This window comes from Cervus canadensis, chromosome X, assembly GCF_019320065.1.
Source record: "Cervus canadensis isolate Bull #8, Minnesota chromosome X, ASM1932006v1, whole genome shotgun sequence".
In the NCBI taxonomy this organism is placed as follows: domain Eukaryota; kingdom Metazoa; phylum Chordata; class Mammalia; order Artiodactyla; family Cervidae; genus Cervus; species Cervus canadensis.
Genome location: NC_057419.1, coordinates 49,447,360 through 49,471,984, shown reverse-complemented (window position 1 = coordinate 49,471,984; position 24,625 = coordinate 49,447,360). Strand labels below are relative to the sequence as shown.

The following is a 24,625-nucleotide window of genomic DNA, read 5'->3' as shown; positions in this document are numbered from 1 at the left end:
TGTATATATGAATATTTGTATACACATACCAATGAAATGAAAGTTTCAAAAAGTAACACTTATGCTTATTTTGTGTTAAATCCCTATTATTTCCTATTATCCCACCCACAGGTTTGAAAAAACACTGCTCTGGTTTATGAGATTGGATGTTGGTGGTGCACTGTAGTGCTAGTCATAAAGAATATGCCTGCAATGCAGGAGACATAAGAGACATGGGTTTGATCCCTGGGTGGGGAAGATCCCTGGAGAAGGGAATGGCAAACCACTCCAGTATTCTTGCCTAGAGAATCCCATGGACAAAGGATGCTGGTGGGCTACAGCCCACGGAATCACGAAGAGTTGGACATGACTGAAGTGACTTAGCATAGCACAGCACAGTGTCACACACCAAAAAGAAAAAAAAAAGAAGAAAATACAAGAGGCAAAACAGGTTTAAAGTGGGAAGGGGTGTTCAAACAATTCCATTTCTAGGATTTTACAGGTGAGGCATATATATAAAGGTACAGTGCTCCAGTTTGGTCTCTACCAAGATACTGAACTAGCATAGTTGCTGGCTCCCAACTGCCCAAGATCAATCTCAAATAGACCAAGTAAGAAAAACACTAAGAAAAGGTGAAACAGATCACCAACCCAGGTTGGATGCATGAGACAAGTGCTCAGGGCTGGTGCACTGGGAAGACCCAGAGGGATCGGGTGGAGAGGGAGGTGGGAGGGGGGATCGGGATGGGGAACACATGTAAATCCATGGCTGATTCATGTCAATGTATGGCAAAAACCACTACAATATTGTAAAGTAATTAGCCTCCAACTAATAAAAATAAATGGAAAAAAAAGGGGAAATGATGAAAAACCCCTGTGGTGGGTGTGAAAGATAAAACGGAAAAGAAACCTCAGATTTCTGCTCTTGCTTCTCCCCCTCCCAAATCTTGAGACAACAATGCTTCCCCTACACCTGCTGGGACTCAGACCGCTGGTCTAGATTTCCTTGGGAGCAAATTTGGGACAGAGTAAAAACCCTGTGCTGGTGAAGAGCTAAGAAAAATGGGTGGTGATTAACTTTGATAGTGGTTTAGGATCTCTCCAAATCCTCAGAACTAGCATATTAAAATCTAAGGAGTATTTTCTAATGCTGCTTCTCAAATATTGATTGGTCTATCAGACCACCCCCCCACCAAAAACATCTCCCCCCAAATCCCACAATTCTAGGAGATCCAGAATACACAATGAATAAGTTTGAGTTCTGCATCCAACTACTATACTCATGTTTTCCTCTCAAGCACACATGGGAGATTTTTTAAAAATATTATGTACTAGTACTAGATCATAAAGAAAGTCTCTATTTTAAATAAAAGATAACCTAAAATATGTAGGATTAAATGTTAAAAAACCGTCTATGGAATGCACCAAAAATGGTGCTTATATAGCCACAATAAAAACTCTCAAATTAATGCATTAAATGTCCATCTTAAGAAATTAGACAATAAAAAGTAGAATAAACTGACTTTCTGTAGTAGAAGGAAATGAGATAAAAATAATATGAGACTACTGATTTAGAAATCAAATATACAGTAGAAAACAGCAGCAAAGCCCCAAATAGGTGTGTGTTTGTTTGTTTCTTTTTTGGCGGGGGGAGTGGAATCTAAAAATCAGGCAACTTTCTGGCAAGAATGATGAAGAAAAAAGAACAAAAACACAAACAGTGGAAAGGGATGGGAATGTGGTCATGGAGCAGGATAATAGCATATTGATCTAGTCAGGAACATGCAAGAGTGGTTGAAGTTGGTTCTGCTTTAGGCCTTAAGCAGGATAAAAAACACTCTCTAGTCTTCAGCTTGTCTCTTGGCACCAGTCCACCTCCCACAGTAGGAATGAGAAGATCTAGAGTGCCACCAATAGGCTTGTTTGTTTTTTAAAATAAGAGCCCAGGAGTTGGCCTGTCTCTACCAAGGCCTCAAACTCTATGAGCAAGGGGAAATCTTCAAGCTTCAGTATGGTTACTCTTACTGTACCAGAAACTCCTTAAAATTTTTATGCAAAAGTTTGTGTGTATTCTCCTGGGGAATTGATTTGGGCTTCAAGATTTTGGACAAATTATCTTTGTGTAAGACATAGATAGCAAGTTCAAAAGTCTGCAAGCATATTTATCTCAGAATTAAGTAGGAAACAAACCACTGTTTGGATAAAGATAAAAATAAAACAGTTAATACTTCCTAAAGGAATTCAGCTATTTTTTTGGCATGGGAAATGATTCATGATATATTATAAACATACAGTATTTAACATGCAGAAATTTCAACTATATTAATTATAATATATTATAACTAGTACTATATCACTAGTATAGTTAAGACTTGTTGCAAATGCAGAAAGAAAGTCTATTCTTAACTTCAAAAATACTGAGCTGCTGTTTTAGGCTTGGGCTGTATTATGGACTGAATGTGTTGTCTCAAAATTCATGCCTTGAAGCTCTAATCCCTCAATGTGATGGTATTTGGAGGTGGTGACTTTGGAGGTAATTAGGTTTGTTTGGTGGTTTAGTCACTAAGTAGTGTCCGACTCTTGCAACCCCATGGACTGTAGCCTGCCAGGCTCCTCTGTCCATGGGATTTTCCAGGCAGGAATACTGGATTGGATTGCCATTTCCTTCTCCAGGGGATCTTCCTGGCCCAGGAATCGAACCCAGGTCTCCTGCATTGCAAGCAGATTCTTTACCGGCTGAGCTATGAGGGAACCCCAATTAGGTTTAGAGGAGGTCATGAAGGAGGAGCCCTCAGGATGGGATTAATGCCCTTATAAGAACAGATGCAGGCAGGCACTGAAGAAAAGAAGGGCATGTGAGTATACAGGAAGATGGCAGCTGACTACAAGCAGGAAGAGGGCTTCACCAGTGAGAAATACAGAGCTCTTGGCACACTGCAAGCCCATTCAAATCCTTGCACTAAGAAACTTGACCACACTCTAGCAAGGCTTCTAGTAGCACAAGGCTATAAAAATGCCTGCCTGAGAAAGCTCAACCCTGCATGAACATTTACTATTTGTTCTAGCCAATATCTGATGATAGGCCCCTGAACTCCCTTTCTTAGAACATTTACTGAAAAGGGCTTACAATTGTGACTGTATTCCTTACTAGAAGTGTCTTTCTCAAGGACCTGAGAGCCATTGCTATGAAATGTAATTATTAGGAAGGATAGGGCCTGTGTTTACCAGTCTCTGTGGGAAGATAAGATCTTAACTTCTAAACTGCCAGCTAACAAACATGGCTGGCCTATTCTCATTTACAAGGACCAACTTCGTAAGTTTTCACTTCTCTGACTCTACTGAGGCCCTGCTCTTCCCCCATCCCTCATTCTCTCTTGCTAAGTCACTTCAGTCGTGTCCGACTCTGTGTGACCCCATAGACGGCAGCCCACCAGGCTCCGCCGTCCCTGGGATTCTCCAGGCAAGAACAGTGGAGTGGGTTGCCATTTCCTTCTCTAATGCATGAAAGTGAAAAGTGAAAGTGAAGTCACTCAGTCGTGTCTGACTCTTTGTGACCCCATGGACTGCAGCCTACCAGGCTCCTCCGTCCATGGGATTTTCCAGGCAAGAGTACTGGAGTGGGGTGCCATTGCCTTCTCCGTCATTCTCTCTTAAATAGCTTAAATCACCTCTGCACAAATTGAAATGGAACTCAGCTGTTTCCCCTGTCAGGAGTTACTGAACAAGATCTGTTTTCACTGCTTTAATTAATGTCCAGCAGTATTTATCTCTGACACCAGACACTGGATCTGCTGGCACCTTGATCTTGTACCTCCCAGCCTCCAAAACTGTGCAAAATAAATCTCTGTTGTTTAAGCCACCCAGTCTATGGTATCTTGTTATAATGGCCCGAGTAGACTAAGGCTGGCTGCCATAAGAAAATAATACAGACTGGTTAAGTTAAACAACAGAAATTTATTTTTCACAATTCTGGAGGCTGAGAAGTACAAAATCAAGGTGCCACTGGGGTTGGTTTCTGGAGAGACCTCTCTTTTTGTCTTTTGGATGGTTCCTTTTTTGAACATGGTCTTTCCTGAGTGAGTGCAGGGTAAGCTTTCTGATGTCTCTTCTTATAAGAGTACTAATCCTGTCAGATCAGGGCCCCACCCTTATGACCTCATTTAACTTTATTTCCTTAGAGGCCCCATCTTCAAATAAAATCAACCATACTGGGAGTTAGGGTTTTAACATATGAATTTGGAGGTGGGGGGGGGGGAACCACAATCAGTCTATAACAGCTGCCAATACTGAGGAATTAAATGGAATTTACTATTCTAAGTATTTCACCTGGACACTTCAGTTCTCACATTTCATTGAGAAATTAATCCTATAGCTAAAGAGTTCTATAGTATAAAATTATCTGGACTATCAATATGATCTACAAAAAAAGAAATTTAGGATTTATAATGCTGTACTTACTTTCTCAACAATTCCTGAAAGCTCTTCCAAACAAAAAGTGATAAACAACTTGAAGTTTAGTACTGTAATACTTATACAAAAGTTACTAGTCCTCAAAGTGCCCCAAATCACAAACACAAAAGTTCAAGTTTTTAAACTACTATTTCACAAGAATTACTTATGAAATAAGCTTAGTTTAGTCCATATTTCTAACTACAATCTTTGAAACATAGTGGATATACTCTCAAAATCAAAGAAACATTTTAGGAATTGGAATTCCCAGATACAGCTACTAAACAAAGTTAAGTATTATTTTCCTGACTGAAAACAAAAGTGAACATCTTATTTTTTACTGAGCAGTTATGGAAATTTATCATTATTATTCATCTCCACAGTTAAATTTCCATAGCAGTCTGAGATGAAATAATGGAATTTGTTAGTTTCAATGGAAATCTGGTCTTGGTAGAAGCTCAAAATAAGACTCAGGAGTATAAGAAGCACTACAAAGGTACCAGGCACCATTCTAAGTGCTTTATAATCATTCACTCAATCCTCATAAAAACCCCTATGAGGGTTGTGTACTATTGAGGCAGGCCTGGGACATGGGACCCTTTGCTGCAGTGCTGCAATGCTTGCACCTGGACACACTTCTCCAGCAACAAAATACAAAGACACTACATGGGACTAAAAATAACAGCATGCAAGCTCAGTTGGGGCAAATTCTGGACCCAAAAGACACAGAGACCAAAAAACCCAACTGCCACTTTTGAAGAGCCTGCAGCAAAAACGGTATGTCAAGAGCAAAAACAGGGTACTGAAGCATGCCATCTGCACATGACAGCACCTCATGGCGGGGGGGGCAAAACACCTAAGCTACCCCTCCAGCCTGACCCCTAGACACACTCCTACACTCATCCCATATAAGGAACAAGCTTGCACCCACCCCCAGCAGGGAGCAAACAAGCAAGGGAATCTACTGTTCTTGCACCACCCCGTTGCTGCAGCAGGGGACCCAGTAAAGCCTTGCCTGAATTTCTTGTCTGTTGTTGTTCAGTTGCTCAGTCATGTCTGACTCTGTGAGTTCATGGATGCAACATGCCAGGCTTCCCTGTCCTTCACTATCTCCCAGAGTTTGCTCAAAATCATGTCCATTGAATTGGTGATACTATATAACTAACTCATCTTCTATCAGCCCCCTCTTCTGCCCTCAATCTTTCCTAGCATCAGGGTCTTTTCCAATGAGTCGACTCTTTGCATCAGGTGGCCAAAATATTGGAGCTTCAGATTTAGCATCAGTCCTTCAAATGAGTATTCAGTGTTGATTTCCTTTAGGATTGACTGGTTTGATCTCCTTGCTGTCCAAGGGACTCTCAAGAGTCTTCTCCAGTAGCACAGTTGAAAAGCATCAATTCTTCAGGGCTCAGCCTTCTTTATGGTCCATCTCTCAAATCTGTTCTTGTCTGGACTCTAGTCAATTGCTATTGATTGGGGTAGGCCAAGAACCCCAGTCTATAACACTATTAATATAATTATCTCTATTTTACAGATGAGAAAATTGAAGTACCCAGAGGCTAAATAACTTGGCCAAGGTCACACAGTAAGTGCTTGCTTAAATTGAGACTCAGACTTAGGCAGTATGGCCCCTAAGTACATTTTCTTGGCTGCATCTTCAATTCAACCATATTCAAATAGAAACCAATGTTTACTATGTGAATAGATCAATGCAACAGAATAGAATTCAACAACAGACTTATGTATATATTGACAAAAGTGCAAAACCAATTCACTAGAGAAAAGACAGTCTTTACAACAAATAGTGCTGGAACAATTAGACATCTATATGTAAAAAAATAAAAAGTATATCTGGGACTTCCCTGGTTCTCCAGTGGTTAGGACTCTATGCTTCCACTGCAGGAGGCATGGGTTTGATCCCTGGTTGGGACCTGAATGCTGCAAGGTGTGGCCAAAAAATAAAAAGCATCTCCCATATCTTGTATCATATTTAATAAATAACCAAAATGGATCAGAGAACCTAAATATAAAATCAAACTATAAACTTCTAAAAGAAAACAGATGAGAAAATCTTTATAATTTGATTAGGCAAAGATTTCCTAGATGTGAAACTAAACATGATTCATAAAAGAAAAAAGGGACTTCCCTAGTGGTATAGTGGCTGGGACTTCCCTCCCAGTGCAGGGGGCCTGAGTTTGATCCCTGGTCAGGGAACTGGATACCATGTGCCATACTAAGATCTGGAGCAGTCAAGTAAATCAAATAAATATTAAAAACAGAAAAAATTGAAAATCGGACTTTTATCAAAATTGAAACTTTTGTTCTTCAAAATACATCAAGAGAAGACACCTCATTATTTGAGGGGAAAATATTTTCAAGACACACATGATAAGGGACTTGTATCCAGGATATGTTAAAAAAAATTCTCAAAACTCAAAAATAAAACAATCCAGTAAAAAATAAATGGGCAAAATATTTTAATAGACACTGCACCAAAGAAAATATAGAGATGGCAGATAAATAAGTGGAAAAATGCTCAACATAATTAGTCATTTGTTGTTATTCAGTCACTCAGCTGTGTCCGACTCTTTGCAACCCCATGGACTGCAGCATTCCAGGCTTCCCTTTCCATCACCAACTCCCAGAGCTTGCTCAAACTCATGTCCATTGAGTCGGTGATGCCATCCAACCATCTCATCCTCTGTTGACCCGTTTTCCTCCTGCTTTCAATCCTTCCCAGCATTAGGGTCTTTTTCAATGAATCAGCTCTTTGCATCCGGTGGCCAAAATACTGGAACTTCAACTTCAGCATCAGTCCTTCCAAGGACTATTCAGGACTGATTTCCTTTAGGATTGACTGGTTTGATCTCCTTGCAGTCGGAGGAAATCTCAAGAGTCTTCTCCAACACCACAGTTCAAAAGCATCAATTCCTTGGACAGCCTTCTTTACTGTCCAACTTTCACATGCATACATGACTACTAGAAAATCCATAGCTTTGACTAGACGGACCACTGTCGGCAAAGTAATGTCTCCGCTTTTTACTATGCTATCTAGGTTGGTCATAGCTTTTCTTCCAAGGAGCATCTGTCTTTTAATATCATGGCTGCAGTCACCATGTGCAGTGATTTGGGAGTCCAAGAAAATAAAGCCTGTCACTGTTTTCGTTGTTTCCCAATCTATTTGCCAAGAAGTGATGGGACTGAATGCCATGAACTTAGTTTTTTGAATGCTGACTTTCAAGCCAGCTTCACTCTACTCTTTGACCTTCATCAACAGGCTCTTAAGTTCCTCGTCACTTTCTGCCATAGGGGGGTGTCATCTGCATATCTGAGGTTATTGATATTTCTCCAGGCAATCTTGACTCCAGCTTGTGCTTCATCCAGCCTGGCATTTCCCATGATGTAATCTGTATACAAGTTAAATAAACAGGGTGACAATATACAGCCTTGATGTACTTCTTTCCCAATTTGGAACTAGTCCATTTTTCCCAGTCTTGTTCTAACTGCTGCTTCTTGACCTGCATGCAGGTTTCTCAGGAAGCAGGTAAGGTGGTCTGGTATTCCCATCTCTTTAAGAATTTCCCAGAGTTTGTAGTGATCAACACAGTCAAAGGATTTAGCACAGTCAATGAAGCAGAAGTAGATGTTTTTCTGGAATTCTCTTGCTTTTTCTATGATCCAAAGGATGTTGGAAATTTGATCTCTGGTTTCTCTGTCTTTTCTAAATCCAGCTTGAACATCTGGAAGTTTTCAGTTCATGTACTGTTGAAGCCTGGTTTGGAGAATTTTGAGCATTACTTTGCTAGTGTGTGAAATGAGTGCAATTGTGTGGTAGTTTGAACAATCTTTGGCACTGCCTTTCCTTGTAACAGGAATGAAAACTGACCTTTTCCAGTCCTGTGGCCACTGCTGAGTTTTCCAAATTTGCTGGCATAATAAATGCAGCACTTTCACAGCATCTTTCAGGATTTGAATAGCTCAGCTGGAATTCCATCACTTTCACTAGCTTTGTTCATTCTGATGCTTCCTAAGGTCCATTTGACTTCACATTCCAGGATGTCTGGCACTAGGTTGGTGATAACACCATCATGGTTATCTGGGTCATGAAGATTTTTTTGGTATAGTTCTTCTGTGTATTCTTGCCACCTCTTCTGAATATCCTCTGCTTCTGTTAGGTCCATATCATTTCTGTCTTTTATTGTGCCCATCTTTGCATGAAATGTGCCCTTGGTATCTCTAATTTTCTTGAAGAGATCGCTAGTCTTCCCCATTCTATTGTTTTCCTCTATTTCTTTGCATTGATCATAGAGGAAGGCTTTCTTATCTCTCCTTGCTATTCTTTGGAACTCTGCAGAATGGATATATCTTCCCTTCCCTTTCTCCTTTGCCTTTTACTTCTCTTCTTTTCTCAGCTATTTGTAAGGCCTTCTCAGACAACCATTTTGCCTTTTTCCACTTATTTTTCTTGGGGATGGTTTTGATCACCACCTCTTGTATAATGTTACAAATCTCCACTCATAGTTCTTCAGAAATTCTGTCTATCTGATCTAATTACTTGAATTATTTGTCACTTTAACTGTATAATTGAAAGGGATTTGATTTAGGTCGTACCTGAATGGCCTAGTGGTGTTCCCTACTTTCTTCCATTTAAGTCTGAATTCTTCACTAAGGAGTTCATGATCTGAGCCACAGTCAGCTCCCAGTCTTGTTTTTGATGACTGTATAGAGCTTCTCCATCTTTGGCTGCAAAGAAAATAATCAATCTGATTTCAGTATTGACCATCTAGTGATGGCCATGTGTAGAGTCATCTCTTGTGTTGGAAAAGGGTGTTTGCTATGATCAGTGCATTCTCTTGGCAAAATTGTTAGCCTTTGCCATACTTCATTTTGTATTTCAGGGCCAAACTTGCCTGTTACTCCAGATATCTCTTGACTTCCTACTTTTGTATTCCAGTCCCCTATGATGAAAAAGACATCTTATTTTGGTGTTAGTTCTAGAAGGTCTCGTAGGTCTTCATAGAATCATTCAACTTCAGCTTCTTCGGCATTAGTGGCTGGGGCATAGACTTGGATTACTGTGATATTGAATGGTTTGCCTTAGAGATGAATAAAGATCATTCTGTCATTTTTGAGACTGCATCCAAGTACTGAATTTTGGGTTCCAGAAAAACAACTACTTCTGCTTCATTGACTATGCTAAAGCCTTCGACTGTGTGGATCACAACAAACTGTGGGAAATTCTTCATGAGATGGGAATACCAGACCACCTCACCTGCCTCCTGAGAAATCTGTATGCAAGTCAAGAAGCAACAGTTAGAACATGGACATGGAAAAATGGACTAGTTCCAAATCAGGAAAGGAGTATGTCAAGTCTGTATATTGTCACCCTGGTTATTTAACTTGTATGTAGAATACCTCTACAGAAATGCCAGGCTGGATGAAGCATAAGCTGGAATCAGGATTGCAGGGAGAAATATCAATAACTTCTCAGGTATGTAGATAACACCACCCTTATGGCAGAAGAGGAACTAAAGAGCTTCTTGATGAAAGTGAAAGAGGAGAATGAAAAAGCTGACTTAAAACTCAACATTCAAAAAATGAAGGTCATGGCATACAGTCCCATCACTTCATGGCAAATAGATGGGGAAACAATGGAAACAGTGACAGACTTTATGTTCTTGGGTCCCAAATCACTGCAGATGGTGACTGAAGCCATGAAATTAAAAGACACTTGCTCTTTGGAAGAAAACGCATGACCAACCTAGACAGGATAGTAAAAAGCAGAAAGATTACTTTGCCAACAAAGGTCCATCTAGTAAAAGCTATGTTTTTTCCAGTAGCCATATACGGATGTGAGTTGGACCATAAAGAAAGCTGAGCGCCAAAGAATTGATGCTTTTGAATTGTGGTGTTGGAGAAGACTCTTGAGATTTCCTTGGACTGCAAGGAGATCAAACCAGTCAATCCTAAAGGAAATCAGTCCTGAATATTCCTTGTAAGGACTGATGCTGAAGTTGAAGCTCCAATACTTTGGCCACCTGATGAGAAGCACTGACTCATTGGAAAAGACCCTGATGCTGGGAAAGATCAAAAGCAGGAGGAGAAGGGGACAGAAGAGGATGAGATAGTTGGACGGTATCACTGACTTGATGGACATGAGTTTGAGCAAGTTCTGGGAGTTGGTGATGGACAGGGAAGCCTGGCGTGTTGCAGACTATGGGATCACAAAGAGTTGGACACAACTGAGCAACTGAACTGAACTGAACTGCATTTTGGACTCTTTTGTTGACTATGAAGACTAGTCCATTTCTTCTATGGGATTCTTGCCCAAAGTAGTTCATATAATGGTCATCTGAATTAAATTTGCCCATTCCAATACATTTTTGTTTACTGATTCCTAAGATGTCAATGTTTACTCTTGCCATCTCCTATTCAACCACTTCCAATTTATCTTGATTCATGGATATAATGTTCCAGGTTCCCACGGAATATTGTTCTTTACAGCACTGGAGTTTACTTTCACCACCAGACACATCCACAACTGGGCATTGTTTCTATTTTGGCTCGGGCTCTTCATTCCTTCTGGAGTTATTTCTCCACTCTTTTCCAATAGCACATTGGGCACCTATTAACCTGGGGAGTTCTTTTTTCAGTGTCTTATCTTTTTGCCTTTTCATACTGTTCATGGGGTTCTCAAGGCAAGAATGCTGAAGTCGTTTGCCATTCCCTTCTCCAGTGGGCCACATTTTGTCAGAACTCTCCACCACGAGCCTTCCATCTTGGGTGGCCCTGCATGGCATGGCTCATAGTTTCACTGAGTTAGGGAAATGCAAATTAAGCCACAATGAAATACCACTACACTCTTATTAGAATGGCTATTTTTTTTTTAAACTGACCTTACCAAGTATTGGTGAGGATGCAGAGAAACTAGATTTCTCATACATTACTCACATGAATGTAAAATAATAGAGCCACTTTAGAAAAGGTTTTAGCAGTTTCTTAGAAAGTTTAATATACAATTTCCATACGATCAGAAATCTCATTCCTAGGTATTCACTCAATTGAAATGAAAGCTTACTTCTGTTCAAAAACCTGTATGCAAATATTTCTGGTAACTTTATTTATAATTACCAGAATTTGTAAACAACCCAAATGTCCTTCAAGTGGTGAATGGATGCATGGTACATTCATAACATGGACTATGACTCAGCAATAAAAAGGAACTGATACATGCAATAACATGGATAAATCTTAAATGTATCATGCTAACTGAAAGAAGCCAGATTCAAAGTGTTATCTACTACATGATACCACTTTATAGGACATTCTCAAAAAGATAAAACTACAGGGATAAAAAAACTGATCAGAGAGACTGTGGTGCTGCAAAGGGTATGAAGTCTACTCCTTCATTGAGGAACCTGGAGCAAGGACGTCCTCCAAGGCATGCAGCTGGACTGGAGGCATAAACTATGTGACCCCCAGTACATTCCTGCTTGCAGAATGACAATCTGGAAGTCAATGTTGGAAACAGAAGTCTTACCAGGACTTTCCTGAAATGAGGCTCTAAGGCTCCAACCTGGACAGGTGGAGCTTGCAGGACTGACTCGGGGACCCAGATGGGTGTGGTTGCAGTGCTGTGTGTTGCAAAGCAAGCGGTGGAGATGCACATCTAGATGCAAGTCTGGAGATACCAACTTGGTGGGGCTGTGGGGACACCTTTTTTGAATTCTGGTCCCACCACTGAAGATCCCCCGTTCTTCTTGGAGATTAAGCCCTGAGCTTTTAGAGTGGGACCACTGACTCCAAGACCCTAGACTATCAGAGAACTAACCCTAGGGAGTATCCAATAGTGAGAACTCACACAGAGGAAACCACTTGGAAAACCACTTGAAAAGACCCAGTATCACCCAACCACCAGTAGCACCCTGTGTTTACATCTCATCTAAATAACAAAACAAAACTACAAACCAAATCATCAGCAGACAGGATTACCACCTCACTCAGCCTTGCCCATCAGAGGAAAAACAAACAAACAAACAAAAATTAAGCACAAATCTCACCCTATAAGAAGCTTACACAAACCACTGGACCAAGCTTATGAGGGCAGAAACCAAAAGGAAGAAAGAATTCAGACTTGAAGCCTGGGAAAAGGAGACCTCAAACTCAGTAAGTTAAAAAAAATAATAGTGAAAAGGCAGAGAAATACTACACAAATGAAGGAACAAACTAGAAACACAGAAGTCCAAATAAATGAAGAGGAAACAGGCAAACCACCTGAAAAAGAATTCAGAGTAATGATAGTAAAGATGATCAAAAACCTTCAAAACAAAATGGAGAAAATGCAAGAATCAACTAAGAAAGACATAGAAGAATTAAAGAATAAACATGTGGAGACAAACAACACAATTACTGAAATTAAAAATACTCGAGAAGGAATCAATAGCAGAATATCTGAAGCAGAAGAATGAATCAGTGAGCAGGAAGATAAAATGGTGGAAATAACTTCTGAAGAGCAGAACAAAGTAAAAAGAATGAAAAGAACTGAGGATAGTCTCAGAGACCTCTGGGACAGTTTCAAACGCACCAACATTTCAATAATACGGGTCCCAGAAGAAGAGAAAAGGAAAGGGTATCAGAAAATTTTTGAAGAGATTATAGTTGTAAATTTTCCCAACATGGAAAAGGAAATAGTCAATCAAGTCCAAGAGGCACAAAGAGTCCCATACAGGATAAACCCAAGGAGAAACACACCAAGACACATACTAATCAAACTAGCAAAGACTAAACACAAAGAAAGAATATTAAAAGCAGCAAGGGAGAAGCAACAAGTAACATACAAGTCAAACTCCATAAGCTCAACAGCTGATCTTTCAGCAGAAACTCTGCAGGTCAGAGGGAATGGCAGATATACTTAAAGTACTGAAAGGGAAAAATCTACAACCAAGATTACTGTACCCAGCAAGGATCTCATTCAAAATTGATGGAGAAATAAAAAGCTTTTCAGACAACCAAAAGTTAAGAGAATTCAGTACCACCAAACCAGCTTTGCAACAAATCTTAAAAGGACTTCTACAGTCAAGAAATACAACAGAAGGAAAAAGAGCTACAAAATCCACCCCAAACAATTAAGAAAGTCACAACAGGTACATATATATCAATAATTACTTTAAATGTGAATGGATTGAATGCTCCAACCAAGAGACACAGACTGGCTGAATGGATACAAAAATATCACACACACACACACACACACACACACACACACACACACACATATATGCTGTCTACAAGAAACCCACTTCAGACCTCAAGACACATACAGACTGAAAGTGAGAAGATGGAAAAATATATTCCATGCAAATGGGAAATAAAAGAAAGCTGTGGTAGCAATCTTCATATCAGACCAAATAGACCTTAAAATAAAGATTACAAGAGATAAGGAAGGACACTACCTAATGATCAAGGGATCAATCCAAGAGGAAGACATAACAATTGTAAATATCTATGCACCCAACATAGGAGCTCCTCAATACATAAGACAAACACTAACAGACATAAAAGGAGAAATTGTCAGTAACACAATAATAGTAGGAGATTTAAACACCCCACTCACACCAATGGAAAGATCACCAAAATAGAAAATTAATAAGGAAACACAAGTCTTAAATGATACATGAGATGAGATGGATCTCACTGACATCTTCAGGACATCCCATCCAAATGCAGAAGAATATGCCTTCTTCTCAAGAGCACATGAAACATTCTCCAGGATAGACCACATCTTGGGTCACAAATCAAATTTCAGTAAATTTAAGAAAATTGAAATCATATCAAGCATCTTCTGTGACCACAATGCTATGAGAGTAGATATCAATTACAAGAAAAAAAAAACTAAGAAACACAAGCACATGGAGATTAAACAGCACATTTCTGAATAACCAACAGGTTACTGAAGAAATCAAAAGGGAAATCAAAAAGTTTCTAGAAACAAATCACAATGAAACATGACAACTCAAAACCTATGGGATGCAAAAAAAGCACTTCTAAGAGGGAAATTTATAGCAATACAATTCTACCTCAAAAAACAAGAAAAACATGGAATAGACAACCTAACTTTACACCTAAAAGCAACTGGAAAAAGAAGAACAAAAAACCCCAAAATTAGTAAAAGGAAAGAAATCATAAAGATCCTAGAAGAAATAAGTGAAAAAGATATGAAAGAAACAATAGTAAGGATTAATGAAACTAAAAGCTGGCTCTTTGAGAAGATAAACAAAACTGAAAAACCCTTAGCCAGACTCGTCAAGAAAAAAAGAGAAAAGAATCAAATTAACAAAATTAGAAATGAAAAAGGAGAGGTTACAACAGACAATGCAGAAGTAAAAAGGATTATAAGAGACTATTATGAACAACTATATGGCAATAAAATAGATAACCTGGAAGAAATGGACAGATTTATAGAAAAGTTCAATCTTCCAAGACTGAACCAGGAAGAAATAGAAATTATGAACAACTCAATTACAAGCAATGAATTTGAAGCTGTGATCAAAAATCTCCCAAAAAACAATAGCCCAGGACCAGATGGCGTCACAGGAGAATTCCACCAAACATTTAGAGAAGAGCTAATGCCTATCCTTTTAAAATGCTTTCAAAAAAATTGCAGAGGAAGAAACATTTCCAAACTCATTCTACGAGGCAACCATCACCCTGATACTAAAACCAAAGACAACACAAAAAAGAAAACTACAGGCCAATATCACTGATGAACATGGATGTAAACATCCTCAACAAAATTTTAGCAAACAGAATTCAGCAACACATCAAAAAACACACACACCATAATCAAGCTGGGTTTCTTCCAGGAATACAAGGATTCTTTAATATATGCAAATCAATCAATGTGATACACCATATTAACAAATTGAAAGATAAAAACCATATGATCATTTCAATAGATGCAGAAAAAGCCTTTGAAAAAATTCAGCACCCATTTATGATTAAAACTCTTCAAAAAATGGGCAAAGAAGGAACCTACCTCTACATAGTAAAGGCTATATATGATAAGCCTACAGCAAACATTATTCTCAATGGTGAAAAACTGAAAGCATTCCCCATAAAATCAGGAACAAGACAAGGGTGTCCACTTTCGCCACTATTATTCAACATAGTTCTGGAAGTCTTAGCTACAGCAACCAGAAGAAAAAGAAACAAAAGGGATCCAGATCAGAAAAGAAGAAGTAAAGCTTTCACTGTTTGCAGATGACATAATACTGTACATAGAAAACCCTAAAGATAGTATCAAAATATTACTAGAGCAAATCTGTGAATTTAGCAAAGTTGCAGGATACAAAATCAATACACAGAAATCACTTGCATTTCTATATACTAACAATGAAAAATCAGAAAGAGAAATTAAGGAATCAATCCCATTCACCATTGCAACAAATAGAATTAAAAATCTAGGAATAAACTTACCTAAGCAGACAAAAGGGCTGTACACAGAAAGTTATAAGACACTGATGAAAGAAATCAAAGATGATATAAACAGATGGAGAGATATTCCATGCTCCTGGGTAGTAAGAATCAATATTTATTTGAAATATGAAATCAATATTTCATCTATTTCTGCTTTATTGACTACACCAAAGCCTTCAACTGTGTGGATCACAATAAACTGTGGAAAATTCTGAAGGAGATGGGAATACCAGACCACCTGACCTGCCTCTTGAGAAACCTGTATGCAGGTCAGGAAGCAACAGTTAGAACTGGACATGGAACAACAGACTGGTTCCAAATAGGAAAAGGAGTACGTCAAGGCTGTATATTGTCACCCTGCTTATTTAACTTATATGCAGAGTACATCATGAGAAACGCTGGGCTGGAAGAAGCACAAGCTGGAATCAAGATTGCCGGGAGAAATATCAATAACCTCAGATATGCAGATGACACCACCTTTATGGCAGAGAGTGAAGAGGAACTAAAAAGCCTCTTGATGAAAGTGAAAGAGGAGAGTGAAAAAGTTGACTTAAAGCTTAACATTCAGAAAACTAAGATCATGGCATCTGGTCCTATCACCTCATGGGAAATAGATGGGGAGACAGTGGAAACAGTGTCAGACTTTATTTTTGGGGGCTCCAAAATCACTGTGGATGGTGATTGCAGCCATGAAATTAAAAGACGCTTACTCCTTGGAAGGAAAGTTATGACCAACCTAGATAGCATATTAAAAAGCAGAGACATTACTTTGCCAACAAAGGTCCGTCTGGTCAAGGCTATGGTTTTTCCAGTGGTCATGTATGGATGTGAGAGTTGGACTGTGAAGAAAGCTGAGCGCCGAAAAATTGATGCTTTTGAACTGTGGTGTTGGAGAAGACTCTTGAGAGTCCCTTGGAATGCAAGGAGATCCAACCAGTCCATCCTAAAGGGGATCAGTCCTGGGTGTTCATTGGAAGGACTGATGCTGAAGCTGAAACTCCAATACTTTGGCCACCTCATGGGAAGAGTTGACTCATTGGAAAAGACCCTGATGCTGGGAGGGATTGGGGGCAGGAGGAGGAGGGGTTGACAGAGGATGAGATGGCTGGATGTCATCACCGACTCGATGGGCATGAGTTTGAGTCAACTCCGGGAGTTGGTAATGGACAGGGAGGCCTGGCGTGCTGCAATTCATGGGGTCACAAAGAGTCGGACATGACTGAGTGACTGAACTGAACTGAACTGAAGAATCAATATTATGAAAATGACTATACTACCAAACACAATCTATAGATTCAATGTGATCCCTATGAAATTACCAACAGCATTTTTCACAGAACTAGAACAAAAAATTTCACAATTCATATGGAAACACAAAAGGCCCCGGATAGCCAAAGCAGTCTTGAGAAAGAAGAATGGAGCTAGAGGAATGAATCTTCTTGACTTCAGGTTATTCTACAAAGCTACAGTCATCAAGACAGTATGGTACTGGCACACACAAAAAAGAAATATGTGCCAGTGGAACAAGATAGAAAGAACAAAACAGAAATAAACCCATGCACTTATGGGTACCTTATTTTTGACAAAGGAGGCAAGAATATACAATGGGACAAAGACAGCTTCTTCAATTAATGGTGCTGGGAAATCTAGACAGCTACATGTAAAAGAATGAAATTAGAACACTCCCTAACACCATACACAAAGATAAACTCAAACTGGATTAAAGATCTAAATGTAAGACCAGAAACTATAAACTCTGAGGAAAACAGGCAGAATACTCAATGACATAAATCAAAGCAAGATCCTCTGTGACCCACCTCCTAGAGTAATGGAAATAAAAACAAAAGTAAACAAGTGGGACCTGATTAAACTTAAAAGCTTTTGCACAGCAAAGGGAACTATAAGCAAGGTGAGAGAAAACCCTCAGAATGGGAGAAAATAATAGCAAATGAAACAACTGACAAAGGATTAATTTCCGAAATATACAAGCAGCTCATACAACTCAATACCAGGAAAACAAACAACCCAATCAAAAAGTGGGGAAAAGGCCTAAAAAGACATTTCTCCAATGAAGACATACAGACGGCTAGCACATGAAAAGATGCTCAACATCGCTCATTATTCAGTTCAGTTCAGTTCAGTTCACTTGCTCAGTCGTGTCTGACTCTTTGCCACCCCATGAATCACAGCACACCAGGCCTCCGTGTCCATCACCAACTCCTGGAGTTTACTTAAACTCATGCCCATCGAGTCGGTGATGACATCCAGCCATCTCATCCTCTGTTGCCCCCTTCTCCTCCTGCCCCCAATCTCTTCCAGCATCAGGGTCTTTTCCAATGAGTCAACTCTTCCCATGAGGTGGCCAAAGTATTGGAGTTTCAGCTTCAGCATCAGTCCTTCCAATGCACACCCAGGACTGATCTCCTTTAGGATGGACTGGTTGGATCTCCTTGCATTCCAAGGGACTCTCAAGAGTCTTCTCCAACACCACAGTTCAAAAGCATCAATTTTTCGGCGCTCAGCTTTCTTCACAGTCCAACTCTCACATCCATACATGACCACTGGAAAAACCATAGCCTTGACCAGACGGACCTTTGTTGGCAAAGTAATGTCTCTGCTTTTTTAATATGCTATCTAGGTTGGTCATAACTTTCCTTCCAAGGAGTAAGCGTCTTTTAATTTCATGGCTGCAATCACCATCCACAGTGATTTTGGAGCCCCAAAAAATAAATTCTGACTCTGTTTCCACTGTCTCCCCATCTGTTAGAGTAATCCAAATCAAAACTACAAGATATCACCTCACATCATTCAGAATGGCTATCATCAAAATGTTGACAAACAATAAATGCTGGAGAGGGTATGGAGAAAAGGGAATGCTCTTGCACTGTTGGTGGGATGTAAATTGATACAGCCACTATGGAAGACGGTACAGATATTCCTTAAAACATTAGGAATAAAACCACCATATGACCCAGCAATCCCATTCCTAGGCATATACCCTGAGGAAATAAAAATTGAAAAAGACACATGCATCCCATTGTTCATTGCAGCACTATTTACAACAGCTAGAACATGGAAGGAACCTAGATGCCCATCAACAGATGAATGGATAAAGAAGTTCTGGCACATATACACAATGGAATATTACTCAGCCATAAAAATAAACACATTTGAGTCAGCTCTGACCTAGAACCTATTATACAGAGTGAAGTGAGTCAGAAAGTGAAAGATAAATATCGTATTCTAACACATATATATGGAATCTAGAAAAATGGTACTGAAGAATTTACTTGCAGAGGAGCAATGAAGAAACAGACATAGAGAATAGACTTATGGACATTGGGAGAGGGGAGAAGAGGGTGAGATGTATGGAAAGAGTAACATGGAAACTTACATTACCATATGTAAAATAGATAGCCAATGGGAATTTGCTGTATGGCTCAGGAAACTCAAACAGGGGCTCTGTATCAATCTAGAGGGGTGGGATGGGGTGGGAGATGGAAGGAGGCTCAAAAGGGAGAGTATATATGTATACCTATGGCTGATTCATGTTGAGGTTTGACAGAAAACAACAAAATTCTCTAAAGCAATTATCCTTCAATAAAAAAAAAAACTGATCAGAGACTAGAGGCAGAGTTGACTACAAAAGGGCATGAGGAAATTTGGGGAAATGATCGTACTGTTCTAGTTATTTGGCTTATTTCCACTTTTTGGCCATTACAAACAATGCTGCTATGAATATTTGTGTATAAGCTTCTGTGTGGAAGTTATGTTTTAATTTCTCTTGGATATATACTTAGGAGTGGAATGTAATGGCCAAAAAGTGGAAACAAGCCAAATGTCTAACAAAATGGATAGTAAAATAAATAAAATTTATTTATAAATAAGATGAAATAAAATATCTACTCTATGTTAAGGTTATTCAGCAGTAAAAAGGAATAAATTATTGACATATGCTATAATATGGATGAATCTCAAAAACATGCTAAGTGAAAGTATACAAAAGAACACATACTGCATGATTTCACTGATAAATGTCCCAAATCGATAAAATCTCTAGAGATTGAAAGTAAAATTATAGTTTCCAGGGGCTGGGGGGAGTAGGGAATAACTACTTATGGATCTGGGTTTCTTTTGTAAGGGAGGAAAATGTTAAAAAATTATATCACAGTGATGGAAACAACTCTGTGAACTTGTTGTATGCCTATTAATTATATCTCAATAAAACTATTTTTAAATGTATAAAGAAAGAACTAGTTATTTCCGTTAAGTAACAACTTTATGTAAAGGATTTAAAACAAGTCGACAAGTTTGACATTTATCCCATCAAGAGAACCCCTCCCTTTGGATGTAGGTGACACCTGTGATTGCCTCAATAAACAATATGGCAGAGACTTCCCGGGCAGCCCAGTGGTTAGGACTCTGGGCATGGGGCACAGGTTCCATCTCTGGTCTGGTTGGGGAACTAAGATCCCAAATTGCACATGCTTCGAGGTATGGCAAAAAAAAAAAAAAAAATGGCAGAAGTAATGCTACATCACTTAAGAGAGCAGTTAGAAAAAGCCATGCAGCTTCTGCCAGTCTCGGGACACTCGCCTTTGGAACCCAGCCATCATGCTGTGGGGAAGCCCAGGCTACATGACGAGGCCCCTGGCCCTTAGCCCCAGCTGAGCTTCCAGCCAAAAGCCAGCATCAACTTGCCAGCCAGCTTTGTGATTAAATCATGTTGAAAGCAGATCCTCCATCTCCCAGTCAAGTTGCCGCGATTGATGACACACAGAGCAGACAGCCAACCAGGCTAAGCCCCACACAAATTGCAGAGTTGTGAGCAAAATAAGTACTTGCCATTATTCTGTGACATTAAGTTTTGGGGTAGTTTGGTAGGCAACCATGGATAACAGAATACCTTAGGTACTTAAGAGGTTAAAAACACCATCTACTCAAAAACAGCCCCCTACTCAATGCAGATACTTCTTTCCAGTAAAGCACCAGCCAACCCCTATGTGAATGTTCTGACCAACATGAAGACTGGTTCTTCACAAAGCCACCCCTTCTGGTGGTGAACAACTCTTGAGTTATGATCTGCTTTGTGTTAAGATTGGTTCTGCCTGTCCAAGTTCTGTCCTCAGAGGTAGCCAGTACTGTCTAACCTCTCTTCCTCAGGACAGGTCTTTACCGTACTAAACAGTAGATAAATCTTTACCAGGTTTCATTTTATAGCTGAGAAAACTGAGCGGATATAATATGTATTGTCTATGCTCAAAATCACAACTTTCATACCTATGCCACCATTTCTATCATCTAGGAAGAGAATGGTATAAGTAACTAGAAAATGAAAGCTATTTTTTCTGTACTACTCATCCTTCCTTTGTACTTAAATATTTCCTGTTTTAATCTAAAAATGCCAGTTAGCTCTTCAAGGGCAGGGAAAATAATTCTTGTCATTGTGAGTTTTCCTTGGTGTTTGAGGACATATACTGAATAATTTGCCTAGCTATGAGAAGCAGCATACAGATAACAAGGATGCAAGCATTTCTTTCCAAATGATTTAAACACAGATCTTACAATCCAAAAATACTTTTCATCTTATCAATGTAGTAACTGTACGATAAGTTTTTTTCTTTTTCAAAGTCAGCAACAGAAAATGAGCTTTTTACACTGTTGATTACAGTAAATCAGTTGTCATGACAACACTTAAGTCCCCAAACATTCTTTCTAATTGAGACAATTTCTTCTAGCTTCAGTCCCCTAAGACCGACTCAATTACACAACTCCAAATCCAAACCCCTGAGGGTGCCTCTCAATAAGGATACTGATTACACAACCTAAGGAAAAGTCTAAACACCACTTTTCCAAGTTGCAAGGAAACTTTTCAGGCAATGCACTTTGTTTTTACAGCTAAGTCTTACAAGTTGAATGGTAATTGTCTGATGTAACTTTAAAATTGTTTATATTTCATGATCACATGACAGAGATCTAAACTTTTAATATAAACCATTCTGTTAATATACCTTCAATATATCTCATTCATGTTCTCTGGGCTGCATTTACACCCTGTTTCTTTTAAGATACAATTAAAATCTAGGAGCAAGCAAGACCATGCTAAACTCAATAAAAGTATCACTGGATTAATATAGAACATGCACACTACCCATATCGAGCTCATGAGTTAAGGAGCAGGAAAAAACCTTTAAAATCATATAAAACTTAGCAGGTCATCATAAGTTAGAGGTGCCCAAGAATGAATTCTTAGTAATTCCAAAAGAACAAAAAATTCCAAGTGCTCGGGGCTGGTGCACTGGGAAGACCCAGAGGGATGGGATGGGGAGGGAGGTGGGAGGGGGGATCGGGATGGGGAACACATGTAAATCCATGGCTGATTCATGTCAATGTATGGCAAAAACCACTACAATATTGTAAGGTAATTAGCCTCCAACTAATAAAAGTTAATGAAAAAAAAAAAACAACAACAACAAATTCCAAAAAGAAAAAGCAATGTTGGGGAATGTGGTATCTCCATTCTCTCAAAATGTAAGCTGGTAATTCTCTAACAGTATAAAAGATTTTTAAAAGGGCTTGCTTTCAGACAGAAAGTATAGTACTTTCCACTCCTATGTTATAAAATGCGGCTATTCCAATGGAAATTTGCTGTATGGCTCAGGGAACTCAAACCCGGGCTCTGAAAGGACCTAGATAGGGTGGGAAAGGGTGGGAGGTGGGAGGGAGGTTCAAGAGCGAGGGGACATATGTACACCTATGGCTAGTTCATGTTGATTATCGCAGAGAGCAAACTGATATGGTAAAGCAATAATCAGTCAATTAAAAATAAATAAATATAATTTTAAAAATGCTGCTATCAAGTATGGAAAAAATAGAATAAACCGATTATGCAACCCTGTGAGGCAGGGGCAGAAAGATGGGGCTGAGAAGTCTGTAAAAGGCGTCCAATTTTTAAAATCTGACACTTGGAGAACCAAGTTTATGTGAATAAATTCTGCAGGGGACTGGAAATCATGTAGGATGGTCTATGAAAACAAACCATTAATAAGACATTTACTATAAAGCATTCATTGAAAAAGATATGTTTTATTAAGCAAGGAGTTGTATTAACTGTTCACAACACTCATTTAAAACTTTTTATCATTTTGTTTGGAAGAGAAAAAAATTAATGGATCTATCAAAGTATTTTTCTAAACATAAATGGAGAACTCTGTAGAAAGAGGAAGCATTATGAAATTTATGACTAAGTATGTTTTGTGTAAGACTGTAAAACTGTTCAAAGGTAGTGGACGTGTTCAAAGGTTTTTCGTTTCTGGCTATAAAGAAAAGTAAAAATAAGGGCATGTTCATTCACTCAACAGTAAAATACTGCCTAGCTTATGTTGGTTATTTTCACCTTACAGTCCTAACACACATTCCAAAGACTGATTTGATTTTCATTATTCCTTTTGGGTAATTGGAAGAGGAGGGAAAAGCAGGGCTGTATATGTCAAATGGTCCACTTCGTCATTGAGAAAATTCTGCAGTGGAATATACCAGGAAGCACCAGAGATTTACTGACTAAGGCAGACAAAAGAGAAAACAGCCACTGAAAGAACATAAGCCGCAAAAGAGATGAGATCAGTCCCAAGTGTAACTCGAGGACTGGACAAAACCCTGCTCGGCGCTGCAAGTGAAATGAGCAGACGTGATTTGGGGCAGTCCAGGCTCTCCTTCCTTCTCTGGAGTCCATTCTCGGACCGGAGGGCAGGATGCAGAGAGGAGGGAAAGCCCATAGTGTCCAACTGCCTGGACAATGAGCTCTAGGGCCCCATCCAGAGCTGCACCGCCCTCCTTGAAGCCTTCTCTAGCATTCAATTTCACGGCTCCCCCAAAAGTCATTCACCCCGACTTCAACAACTCTCGGGAGAGAGCACGCGCGCAAGAGCAGCAGCTGCTGGGCCCGCCCCCTTAGCGCTGCTGGCCGCGGGGGACCCTCGCCGAGCTGCTCAGCAGGACTGAGACCAGCCGCTTAGGGACTCTACCTTCTCGCGCTGGTCCCAGCTGTACTGCTTCGGCTGCACTTCCTCGTCCTCTGGCTGTGACTCCTTCTCAGCCTTCCGCCTCTTGGAGAAGAAGCAGCCCATGGTCTTGGCCCGCGGGGTCTCACTGGCCGCTACTCCTCGCCGGCCCGCTGGCTCAGGCACCTCCTGGAGTTGTGATGTGAACCTCGGGCGCCCGGGCTCCGCAGTGGTCCGAACACTGCCCCGCGGAACCGCCCAGTAGCCCGCAGCCCAGGTTCGCCCGCCAGGCCCAACACCCCTTTTCTTTTTCCTCTCAGTTGTCCTGACGACCCACCGCAGCCAATGACAGCTCAGCGCTTGGGGAACCAATCAAAGTCCCGCGAGCAGCCCTGCGCGGCCTATGAAGAGAGGCCGACGCATGCACACAACCAATCTTCGCCGGGCTCCTGCGCCAGCCTCCGGGGGCTGGTCCGGCCGGCTTCGGTGCCCTTACAGCCGACCCAGCTCCCAACCTGTCCCGCCCCTCTTAGAACTCAACTGGACTGTCCCGCTGCTGGTAGTACATCTGCGACAGCCAGGTCTTTTTGCCCTAGGTTCTCAGTTTCCAAGTTCTAGACGCGGAAGGGCCCCCTAGTTGAACGTTAGACTTCAGTTTTGTGATGCTATTGGTGAGGGAACAGGAATTCCTGCTGGTGCAGGAAGGGTCCTGAAATTCACTG

At 40.1% G+C, this 24,625-nt stretch overlaps 1 protein-coding gene across 1 annotated transcript in view; it reads right to left on the bottom strand.

The window, feature by feature from the left end:
- The window catches only part of RP2 (RP2 activator of ARL3 GTPase), a 54,134-nt gene extending 29,906 nt beyond the window's left edge, over positions 1 to 24,228 (bottom strand). Inside the window, exon 1 of the mRNA XM_043459246.1 lies at positions 23,928 to 24,228. Coding sequence (XP_043315181.1) covers positions 23,928 to 24,029 — 102 coding nt within the window. The 5' untranslated portion in view covers positions 24,030 to 24,228. The remainder of the gene's footprint in view (positions 1 to 23,927) is intronic.
- Positions 24,229 to 24,625: the final 397 nt, after the last annotated feature.